Source organism: Melospiza georgiana, chromosome Z, assembly GCF_028018845.1.
Source record: "Melospiza georgiana isolate bMelGeo1 chromosome Z, bMelGeo1.pri, whole genome shotgun sequence".
Lineage (NCBI taxonomy): Eukaryota > Metazoa > Chordata > Aves > Passeriformes > Passerellidae > Melospiza > Melospiza georgiana.
Window position 1 is genome coordinate 32760352 of NC_080465.1, and position 12645 is coordinate 32772996.

General features: G+C 36.0%; 1 protein-coding gene across 4 annotated transcripts in view; it reads right to left on the bottom strand.

The window, feature by feature from the left end:
- The window catches only part of DENND4C (DENN domain containing 4C), a 70702-nt gene that overhangs the window by 39437 nt on the left and 18620 nt on the right, over nt 1–12645 (bottom strand). For 3 of the 4 annotated variants that reach the window (XM_058043383.1, XM_058043382.1, XM_058043384.1), the window contains 6 exons: nt 11089–11416; nt 4800–5052; nt 3746–3815; nt 2793–2962; nt 1057–1298; nt 147–213 (listed from right to left, as the gene is read on the bottom strand). In XM_058043383.1, coding sequence (XP_057899366.1) covers nt 147–213; nt 1057–1298; nt 2793–2962; nt 3746–3815; nt 4800–5052; nt 11089–11399 — 1113 coding nt within the window. In that variant the 5' untranslated portion in view covers nt 11400–11416. Of the gene's footprint in view, nt 1–146; nt 214–1056; nt 1299–2792; nt 2963–3745; nt 3816–4799; nt 5053–11088; nt 11417–12645 lie in introns of those variants that run through there. The other variant, XM_058043385.1, reaches the window with a different exon arrangement.

Below are 12645 nucleotides of genomic sequence, written 5' to 3' on the forward strand. Positions count from 1 at the left end.
AGAGAAGGGCAGCCCATCCACCCCCTCCCCTCTCTCTTCCAGGAGGTATGTATTCAAACCCAAGTAAAAAAAATAAAGAAAGAAACCAAAGGAAAGAGGAGGTTTGCTGTTGCTGCAGCTTAAAATGAATGAAAATTGTTGCTTACCTGCACAAGAATCCTTGGCCTTTGTGGTGAAGGGAAAGGTATATTGTGCATAAAATGGGATATATGCCTGCAAAGAAGACAAAATACTAGAAAAACAGCACCAGGGTGTAATGAAGGGCTGTAAACAATGTTAACTAAATTTTAGAATTAATATGGTAGCATTTTTTAGAAAGACTTTTAAGATTTATTTACTCTTTTCAGAAGTCCAAGAGTCTGTTTATGCAAGCCAAAATGAAGAAGCTTCATTCACTCAATTTCATGTCTGAAAATTAATACTAGCAGCTTCAGATATGTAAGCAAAAGATAAGAACATACTGGCATTTAGGCAAGCCACTTCAAATCCCAGGCAGCCTAACCCTGTTCTCCAGTTTCTAAAGAGATTCTGCTAAGAGAAAGTATTTTGTTGGATTTCTTAACATCTATCTTACTTGAATGTAACATAATTTTCCAGCAAACTTTCAGGACCATGACAAGCATCCTATGCAGAGTTTGCACACATAATCATAGACATGAATTAGCAGTAATGCTTGGAAACAAACATAGATATTCACCACTGATGTACAGCATTACTGAGCTTACATTTACTAAACTAAAACACAGGACTGGAAATATAGCATGTATCACAGCACAGCCTGTTCTAGGCTTGATGTAGCTAAAAGAAAGGTAAACAGGCTTAACATACTCTAGAAAAGACCCAGACTAAAATCCAGTTAGCTTTGCTGGCACTGCAAGAGCCAATACTATTAAACAGAAGCAGCAATAATTTGTACCAGTACAACATAAGCTAAACAGTGCAAACATGATGATGGGTCAACTATAGCAACTATAGCAACTGTGACATGCACAAATCACATGATTTCTTGAGCTAATGACTACATTCCCACAGCAACTTCAAAAATGTTTTACATACTTTTCAATGGGAAGAGGATGAGGCCCAGAGACAGAGAGTTTGTAGATGAACATAAGAAATTTTCGAAATGCTTCAAAGAAAGGCCAGTGTGAGAGAAGACAGATGCATTTGTTTGAATTGATGGACTTGGAAGTAATCACTTTTCTCTCTACAGTTGTCAGAAGACCCAGCTGTGATTGCTGTTTCTCTGTTAGCAGCTCCCGGGGATAAGGCTCATAAAACTGGATAGCAGCACCGTAAACCTACAAGATGAAGTGAAACAGCTAAGCAGGCCCAGTATTTAACAGGAATACGGGCTAGAACTTTTGATGCACCTTTAAGTCTTTGGAGTTTGCACACACTACAGTGCTTTTGCTGGTACCTTATGAAATTACTTCATTTGTGTAATATGCACAAAGCAACCCTATAAACAAAATGCCTTGAACTTTCCTCTTCATTTTCATTGCACCTTCCTCAACCAGTGAGAACTCATACTCACTTGAAAGGGAAGGAACCAAACCTTCATTTTGTGACAAAACCTTATCCATGAATCATACGGGTCAAGAACATCCCCACAATCTCAAACCCAAACCCTCATGAAATGTTTCTGTTCAGTAAATTCCCCTCTCTTTACCAAACTAAACAATAAAACTATTTTAGCTTTGACTTCTCTCATTTTATTTAAAAATATATTTTCTAATACTCCTTATCTATTTGTCTGTGCTTCATAACTGAGTTATTCTGGCAAGCTTAGCAAAAATGAATAAGGAAAGAAACCAGTAGCAGCTACTGCATTCCTCCTAGCAAAAGAAGTATTAATATTTTGAAGCAATGTGGTTTTGTTCTGTTTGGAAATGGAGAAGTGTGTAAATATTTTTATTAGGGGAGTGAGACAGAGTGGAAGTTGAGCTGTTATCACAACAAGACAAACTGCTGTTTATTAGAGAACTATTCAATCACACACTGATACATAGAGCCAATAACACATTACAGTCACTTACTCCCTCATACAGTTCACAGACATTCACAATTGGCAAGCTGAAACAACGGCTGGGAGACCAACCCTAAGCAAAGGCTCCCTTGCTTCATCAAGAGTACCTCTACTACCTTCCTGCCTGTAATCTAAGTCACACAATACATTTTTGGTGCCTTTGTATGCTGATGGCCCTATACAGATTCAGGAGACAAATCTGAATGTTAGAAGACAGAATTCAGATGTTCTGAATCTTTTCCTTCATGCAAATTAGAGTCTTTCACATACTACCTCTCAAAGCACACTTCTCTTGTCCCTGCCTTCCTGCTTTCTGGTAACTAGTTTTCAATTCACATGCAGAGATATGTACAGGGCCCTATTACAGAAAGTCACAAACCCTGTTATATAAAGTCACATCGAAGTGTCTTTTAAGGTAACCAAGTAAAAATTGTAGCAATTGGCTACATCGCTAATACCTGTGTTAAATTCTCTTTAATATATAGACTACACTTCCATTCCCATCACATGAAAGAATAGGGAAAGCAATGTGCTGTGAGCTTTGGTTTTGTTAAGCGTACAGTTCAACCTACATAGGAGTAAACAGCACGTACTCTTCAGCTGCTTCCTGATTTGGTCCAGTTTCATCTTACATGAAGGCTTAAGAAATATAACTTTATAAGGGAAGTATCAGACAATGTATTTCTCAAACACAGAAGAAATAATCCCTATCTAGCTCCATAACAGCCATCTGAAATAAAAGCAAAAACACGTTGTGGAGCCATACCTTTTCTGCTGAAGAGCAAGTCAGTACAAATGTTGAGAACACTGGTAGTGGATATTTGGTTTGAGGGTCCCAGCATTCAATAGTAGCTCCCATAGGAAGGCAGAAGAGAGGTACAGAGTCTGACAGTGGAAATGACTCATAGTTCTCTTGAGGATATCTGAAAAGTAAGCCTCAAAGAAAAAAGAAAAATAAGCACATTTGCTCTGTAGGCCATAAATATTACAAACAATATATTTTCCACAAAATATGGCCACATCTACACAACGCTGGGTTTATTATTGCTGCTGATCTTGCTTGTTCTGTGAACAGCAACTTCATTATCTATTCTTTCAACTTCTATTTGATAATTTACTCTTTTTAAAGGAATTTAGTGTACTTACTAAATTCTACTCAGCAGAAATGCTTCTGTGAGTTTTTCTGGGCTTCTTCATAAACAAAAAATAATCTGTAGCAATGCGTTAAATTTTTTTTAAAAGCCAGACTTGTCATTTATTCAGAATATTTTTCACTCTCTTCAAACAAAGAACAAGAAAATAGTTGCAGAATTGAAGGAAAGGAACACATTAAATTTTCAAATTAAACAGAAGATGTTTAAGCATAGAATGAAATACAAGTAAACCTGAACAGGATTTTAATTATTCCTTCTCCATTATTACCAACAAAAAAATATGAAGTCATTTCTTACATGTGTAATGTTTGCAAAGACAAAAGTTTGCTAAAGCTCCTCAGTTAGCAAGCCTGTCATGATAAGAACTAAAATAATAAAGAGAAATGTTATTCCTTTTTTTTCCAGGGAAAAAATAAGGTGAGCAAAGAAGGCATATTTCAACCAACATCCTCCAGGACCGGTATTCTGACAGACAGCACTTAAATTTTTCAAATTATCATTTTATTTTAACAAGGCATTTGAATCCTTTTGTTAACATGTTTAGACAGTTTCTAAAATTACTTACCAGCTTTATATGCTAAAGAGTTAGAAGCTGGCACAGACTTCTTGTAACAAAGGTATACACTGGAACCCCACTGAAAAACACAAGTTTCATCTCAGAATCAGCAAAGATGACAACAGAAATCACGCATTTGAATAAACTCCCTTTACAAACAAATCAGGTATTTTAACAAAAAACACTACAGAATAAAATGACCAGCTGGCTGCTGAGTGCATGTAAATGACAAAAATGAGAACTCACTCTTCTCTCATTTTTAGACATTACAGGATTTACATAAAATAACAACACCACACACAACCACACTACTCTCTGACCTATTTCAACAAAAGAACAGGCAAAAGTGAAGCAGATAATTTCCACCTTGATGTTTCCTTGATTATTTAAAAGTAGAGTCTTATGGGGACCCATTACAGGAAGTCAAGTTCTAATCATCCTAAGTCATAATTTGAAGCTTTTATTGTACTTCTATAAACTGGTTATTGACACAGTGTTTTTTGCAGTTTGGCTACCTATACTCTATTAAAAACCTATTACTATTAAAAAAACCTCACTTATTCCACTACAAGTAAACTAAATGCAAAACAAACTAAAAAAAAAGAGAGAACCAATTAAAGCAAAGCACACTGAGAAACTCTAAGTAGCAATTATCATCCTTACAATGCATTAGTAACACAGGCATTAATGAATCACTAAGAAAAAAGCGTTTCTGCTTCATCCCAAGTGTCAGCCTCTCCTAAGGGTGTGGGAGAGATAATTTTAAAAAAATAAATTAAAACTTCATTGCACTACTCCTAAATAGCCCCTAAACATGAATATGCAAACTGAAGTAGCAAGTAATCAGTACGAAACAGTAATTTTCAACATGAAAGGAAATCAAAGCAACAAAACCTACAAAACATCTCACACATGGTATAAAGAATGAAGGAATTCTGATGTAGTGATAGAACACAATTACAATAGTACTAAGAAGAGTTTAAGGAGCTCCTCCTTTAAATATATGTGTTGGGCTAAAAAAGAAAAATGAAAGAAAAAGAAACTCAGTCTTACAGATACTCACCATACCACAATTTAAATTCTTATCCACTTTACAGAATGTGTGAGGAGGGGTTTCCCCTTTGCTGGTAACAATAACACAGATATCTGTCACTGCCAGGGAGTTCTGGGGTCGCACTGGAGGGGCCCTTCGATAGGTGATGAAGATGCGCTGCGAAGAAGCTGAGCTGTTGTTAACGTTGGCGCAACGACCATAGGGAGTAGCTTGGATCACCTCACAGCCCGAAATTATGCGGTCCTTCCCCTCGTAGAGAACTCTGCACAGGAAGGAAACACTATCATGAGCATTTGGAGAAACCGTCCATCCATTAGCAACCGAGGCCATCCTTGCAACATTTTATCATGAATCTTATATATTCTCTTTCATCATGCAGTACCTGAGGTTGAAGAAACTGCTCAGAAATATTTAAAACTATACTGAACTCTCTGTGGGAACAAACCAGAGTCTCAGAAAAATAAAATCAAGCTACATTGAAAAGGATTTAGTTATAGAACTAGTTGGAATGCTGCACTATCAATGAAAAATAAATACATTTCACTTTAAATTGCTTGCACACATCACAGTGGATAACTTAATCACTGAAATCACTGCTAAGTCTTTTAAAACTTGGGTTTTTTCTGGGTTTTTTGTTAAGTATTTTTTGGGTTTGGGTGAGTTTTTTTGTTTGTTTGCTTTTTTAAAATAAATATTTTTGGAAAATCACAACAGAGGACAGAAGTCTGCTTCCTGTCGTGGAAGGAGACCCGGACACCAGCTGGTTCATCACAGGTCCAGTTTATTGATAAAAAACATCAAACTCTTATACAGCAAATAATAAGCTTATGAATATTCTTTAAGCCAGGCAATCTATTGGTTAAACTATACCATGAACTCTTCCTCTTTCCTTAGGGGTTACATCCCTCTTTTCTCATGTCTCTTTCACTATTTGTTATTATACTACAGCTAGGCCCAAGGACACGCTATCTAGCAGGTGCAGAACTTGGAATTAGCCACGGTTTTGTATTTTTCCAGTCTCTAGCAGCTAAATTCCCAACAGCTTCCCAGATGAATTTTTACAGAAAAAAACAATCCAAGCCCAGTAATAATTGACATTCACACTTTGAGTAACAGTGCTTAAGAAAATGAGGCAGGAAGACAAACTAATACTTTGTTCCACAATAAAGGAAGAAACAGTAAGTACAATTGACTGTACACCTAGAAAGCAGAATATATATTACATATCTCATATATCTTATACATGGCTGTACAGCAATATTCATGTGGTGCACGACTTTTTTCTTTTTGCAAGATCACTAACTTAGATCATCATATTTTTAGAAAAACCGAAAGATCCTTAACAGCTTCACAGCAGCTAAATAAGCTACAATGTTTCTAAAGCTATTAGAAAGTCATTGTGAGAAAGAATGTGGAAGTTAAAGCATACACCTAAACATTTCTAATGCACAGATGCTATTACAGGGCAAGCTTTATCTCCCATTCCACACCCAAATATGCAATGGCTCCATTTGCTTGGTTCTCTGCAGTATGTACAGAGTACCTGTCACCTTCAAATCAGTTTTTATCATAACAAGACATAGGATAAAGGTAACACATTAAACCTCTGTACTTTGTGATCTCCAGCTTCTCACTTATAGTCGCTCACAACGTTAAAATAAGAAATAACCAGGCAATATGTATTTACTGTCCCCAAATACCTTTGGTTAAATGTTTGACAGACTAGTACTAAGTACATATTTGAAAACTTCACTAAGTCATGTCTCTAAGCTAAAGTAAGTTTTCATATCCAACTATTCCCAGAACTTAAAAAAAAATTACTAAACTTCCAAAATTACTTAAAGACTACTTCCACAATTACATCGGAATATGTAAAAATTACTGTTTATTATGATTTAACACAAAATACATCTTGTCATAGTATTGATGAGAGACATAAATTACAGTCATAGAATACTTTAAAAAAGCAAAGAAATCACATGAGTTGGGACTATATTGATGTAGCTATCAGGCTGCCAATTTATTCACCTAGTTCATGGAGGACAGCAATATTCAACAATGGTTTCAGTGGTAAAGACTCTGACCATCAGACTTCATACATTTTAAACAATGTGTACTTTCAGAACCAGCCCAGCACTAGCATTTCCAAGTCTCAACATTAGTGTTAATATGCTATGTACTGGTTCAAGATATTTATAGAAAAAGTAGGTGTGCCTGAATTACTCCTAAGCTAAGTAAAATTCTGGAAGAATACTTATTTTGCTCCTCCATAAAGTTAAAGAGCCTCAAACAAAACAGAACCCAAACAACTACAATGGCGGCTGCTTTCAGGCCACATCCATTGTGCATAAGGGAGTTTACATGAATCCTTCACATCACTGTCTACATCAATCAGAAGAAAATACTAACAGAGCAATCTCCAATAAAACTTTCAGTTCGATTTTATTTCAGTTTCATGTATTTTAAATAAAACAAAAATGATAAATTTATTCCAGAAACATTTATCAGCTGTCAGCTTATGAGAAGGAGCACAACATTAATCAGACTGTTTCAGCAGTCCAATTTAATAAGTTGACAAGTATTGTAAGAAAATTACTTTAAGTGTTCAAGACTTTATCAGTGGGGTGACCTCTCACCAAATGAAAAAAGAAAATGAAAGCAATGTGCACCTCTGCATGTACACTGGAGAAGTATTATTAAACCCAGACCATTTCCTAACCTCAAGCATAGTTCGCAAGTTACAGTATGATGCTGTATCTGGAAGCAAACTGAAGAAAGCCACCACCCATGAACCACTCAAATTAAACAATGGTTTTAATCATTCAGAGAAAACATTCAGAAGTGATGCATGAAATAGTGCACGACACCCTGTGTATACAATGTCCTCCCTGACAGGGTAAGTTTACTTACATTTGTTTCAACTTCCAAGTGTCTGCCTTTGATTAATAATTACTGATCACAGTTAGACTTCTTTCCTGCCTTTTTACATTTATAGTTTGGTGTCAATCCTAAGTACATATTATTTGCTACATTATTCTATCAATGTCAATACAGTTTCACTTCAAGCAAAATGTAAACCAGTTTCCTCTAGACGTGAGGTCCTTTGCAAGCAAAACCAAAAGAATCTTATCATCTCATTGTAAGACTGTTTGATATTGTACGTGGAAGTTCTCTCACACCCAGTTTTACTGATTTCAAAGCGTACTTCAATGCATCAGGTAATAGAATTTACAAAGAGGAAATACAACCTTGTGGCTGTTGAGCTAAAAATCATAAACCATAAAAAACTTTGCTCTGGAAAACCATTTCAAAACAATCGGACTTCTGTAAATTGCATTTGTCTAAGACTGCTGTTGAGTTTGACTCCTTCTCTAGGTCCAAACACAATCCTGTCTCTCACAGTTCCTAGGCAAAATACACCTTTATAACTCCTCTTCCTCTCTCATTTTTCAAGTATTGAAAAATAAAGGAATTTATATAAATATTGTAAGGTCAGAAAAGTGGTGGATTAAGAAAAGGGAAAAGACTGAAAGACTTTTTTAAAAGACTTTTACTTCTACTGCCATCTCTAGTATTATTTGTCTGAACAAAAAATTTACTAGTTTCATCATTATTACCCTACACTGTTCTAAACAACCAGCTGCTGTTGTCACAGTAGTGGGATTAAGGAACAATTGAAGATGCTGACTGCTAAGAATATCCTCCAGTTTCTATTACTCTTCTTGAAATTTGGGTTCATTTTCTTTCTTGAAATACCTCTCTAATAAAGAGCATCATCATCATCAATTTGTTTAGTTGATATGCCTGCAGACATTTTCAGAAATCAGGCATATAGAATCACAAGGGTCCTTAGCACAGAAACCCTAAGCAAATGAAAGCCTCCAATGCCACTTAAATTTTTTTTTAAAGTTTAAAAATCAGAATTTCTTTACTTACACAATGCAAGTCAGCTAACTTTTGCATCACTTGGTATTACAAGAACCTCTGCTTCAGGCAAGAAGTCTGGTATTCTTTCGTTTCTATACTAAGTGTTATGAATTGCAAAACAACGTCTACTTTAAAACAAACATTTTTCTGTCCAGTTTTTCTTCCATGTAAGAAACATATACTGGAGGGCTAACAGATCCCTAACTGAAGTGTAAAACATAGAAGTGAGATTTTGTTTGAAAGTCTCACTCCACCTAAACCGAAACAGATCTCAAATCTCAGTTCTTGTCTTTTTTTGGAACACCAGTAAAAAAACTGGTGAAGAAAAGAACAGAATGACAGTAACTCATTTATTTAATAGACACACAAGCCTAAGATACTAAATTTTACAGCTACATTTATGAAGAGGATCTTAAGAGATCATTTTTCCTAGCAATAAACCTTTATTTTTCCAACTAATATTTTTTCCAACTAATTAATCTGATTAATTCTGGAAAATATAACATTCAAAGGCATGACACGTGGCCTAACTGTGTGCAAGTGAGTAATTGCAGCAGGAATTCACTCTTAGCAACTTACAGACACTTTGATTCAACAAGCAGTGGACAAATGGAAAGGAATGGAGATGGAGGGAACAGAAATACCAAACACAAGGACAGGGGCAGACAAACAGTAGAGCATATCCCTATCCCTCTCTTCACCAAATGGCATTTGTTTAACTACTTTCCCTGAAAATAACACTGAAGGAAATACAAAGACAGATAAAAACATTCATCAAGAATCACTTGAATGCTCCGACTATGACATAACTCAATTTTATACATACACTAACGTAAGAGCACACATTTCACCCTTTCAAGGGATGTACTCTTCCTGTACATATTGAGTTCACTCACCATGTCAGACTGGCTCAAAGGTAAAACATTATTTCACACTGGTTCTTTAATAAAGTAATAGGAAACAGCATAAATTAGCCTTCAGACTGTACATGCATCGCTTGCCTGAACTCTGCTTTTATCTGAACACAATGGAATTCGAAGATAAAAAAAACAAATAAAAAAAGATTGGTCTACCCATCTCTTGAACATAGTTGCAAAGCAGGAGGAACAGCAGGGGGAGAATATGCATCGTTGCTCAGAGAGAAAAGACTGCCATGATGTATTAGGTGCGACACCCTAACTTGATCTGTCTACAACAAAATACAGAATAAATACTATTTGCCAAATGCCATCATCTTAGCCAACTACTTGCCTACTTTGTTTACAAAATCACCCCAAGCATTCAAGCTGCCAAGGTCATAGGAGACACCAAATACACATATGCTAGCCAAGTTGTTTCCTTAAAGGCACATGCTGAAGACTGATTTTTCATTACTTCCTTTGAGGAAACACTCCCAGTAGAAATGTTTCCTTCTATAGGAACTTAATGAAGCTTAAAAAAATCAGCCAAAATATAACTTCACAGTGTAATGTCTCTTCTTACAGTGCCAGTCACACACATGGGAAAAGATTAGGTTAAAAATCACCTACTGGAATGCAGGTTAGATGATCAAGATGAACACAAGTTAGAATGTACGAGCTTAATTTTACAACTCGAACTATAATCCTAAAGAGCGAACTATCTTGCCATGAAGCTGCTTTCATTATTCAGATTTCACTATCAGTCTCCTCCCTGACTGAACACTGTCAGTAAGCACATAAATTGTAGGTCAAAAACAGAATATGTAGGCTTCAAGCCAAAGCATTTAAGCTTATAAATGAAAATAACTAAATGGATTATAGCATATATATAGATGCATGATTTTTACTCCCTACTATTTATTTAATAACTAAGTAGGGAGAAAAATAAAATTCTTTATTTTGCCCTAATTGTAAAACCACCCCACAACCAGGCTCTACTTTCTCATTATACTCCCAGTAGCTCTACAATGTCCTTATACATTTTTAAGTTGTATCTTTCACCATAAGCATTAAAGTGAATTCCAAAGTGATAATTTTTGACTTCTGAAGTCATAATTTTCAGATAAAGCATGTTAATGTTTCTGGATTTACACTACATATTTTCTATAAATTAGTTCTGTGTTATTCAATTATCTTCCATAAAACTGCAGCAGAGAACTTAATTGCTCATTTTTATCAGCTTCATCTCTCCCATCCTTTCAACTAAAACATCATCGTTAATTTTAAAAAGAGAAATTCACTAGATGACTGACACTTTGTTCAATGTATTCGATACAGAAACACACAGTAAGCAATACAGATTCAAACAGGACTTTTAAAGATGTTTTCTCACATCTGTTTTCACCATCATCTACGAAGAATAAGATTTTATCATTATTTAAGGAGGAACTGAACTGCCATAGAAATCTCACCCGATGTCAGTAAGAGGTGGCTTGTCCCGGCCTCTCTTGTAGCACAGAAAAAGTTCAGGACTCTTTAGACTTCCATAGTTTAAGTTGGCTTGAAGGGCTGTAGGGGTGGCCTCAACACAGGTATATCCCTCTGGGACAGTTTCGCCAGCTGATTTAATTATCACAGCAATGTCAGTAATTGGAGCCTTGGGACCAGTTGACTTTGTTTCATGTCGGCTGATTTCTTGGTCCAGGAGGGTTGCCGTGTCTGTATCAGTGAGCCCTGCCACTACGAAATAGTCAGCCACCCGTGGACCTTTGTCTTCTATCATGGTTATGTCAATACTTCCTGGGTAAAAGAAAGAGAGAAATCAAACACTCCGCTTTCAAACTCAAACCCTTCTCTCAGCAACTATAAGGATTTAGAACTTTTGAAAAAAATTTTTGCAACTAGAAAAGTACAGAGTTATATACAGAGTTCATGAAAATTCCATGAAAACTGCAAAACAAACTTTGACTTTTGCTGCACAAAAAAGATACTGAAGGATATTGCAGGTAATCAGATTTCAGTTCTAGCACCACAATAGTAATGTTTTAGCACAAGGAAGTTTAAGTGAGATATAGGATAACTCAAAGCTCAACACCGCAGCTACACAGAAAAGTAATTTGTGTTATCTATTAGACCAAGCTCTTCATGGGCTATACGTTGATGTATGTATCCTGGTCTGAAAGCATTCATATTTTTCTGCCATTGCTTGTGAGCAATATGACCACAGAACCAGGTTGCCTTTTTTTTTTTTTTTTTTTTGACACAGAGAGAACAATTCCAAGTACAGGCTCATCACTTTATCTTCTGCATAATTCATCCATTTTGTTTTATAACATACTCCTAATAGTGAAGTCTTGAGACACTCAGCTGGCAACTGTAACATCTGGAAGTCATTTACAAAAATCACACATCCAAACCCGCATTTCATCAGCTGATCAGAAAGTACACATCACTGCTCAGCTGCACATTCCAGATCTGGAAAGAGCTGTTCTCTCAACACCACTGATGTTCACTAAGCATATGAAATTAAAGCAGTGAAACATAAGTTTCTTTTAGGACCATAAGTTTCTTTTAGGAACCTAGCTGACAGCCTATGCTCAGCTACCTCAAGTACTACTTCAAGTTCCCAAATCCAGTTACATCTTTGATTTTCATAAAATAAGTAAGACATATTTAAACAGTAGCAGTCAAGCAATGAGCCTGAATACTGTTATACCTCTTAAGAAAGCTAAGTATGAAATTTTTCTAGATCTTATTTCCATCACCAATTTTTGGGAATCCCATATAAAAAGCAAATGAGTAATGGAAGTCTGGTTCCCATCTCTGAAAACAAGACAGCCATAGCTGCCAAGGTCCTACCTACCAAGGAGTGGTGGTTCATGGATACTACCACCAAAATAATTAGTGCACAAATATTGTGAAATTTCTTGTATACCGAAGGCCCAAGGTTGGTAACTGCAGAAACATTGGCCTCTGCTGAAAGAAAGGTAGTTTGGTGAAGGTAATATAATATTGTTCCCTGCAACCTG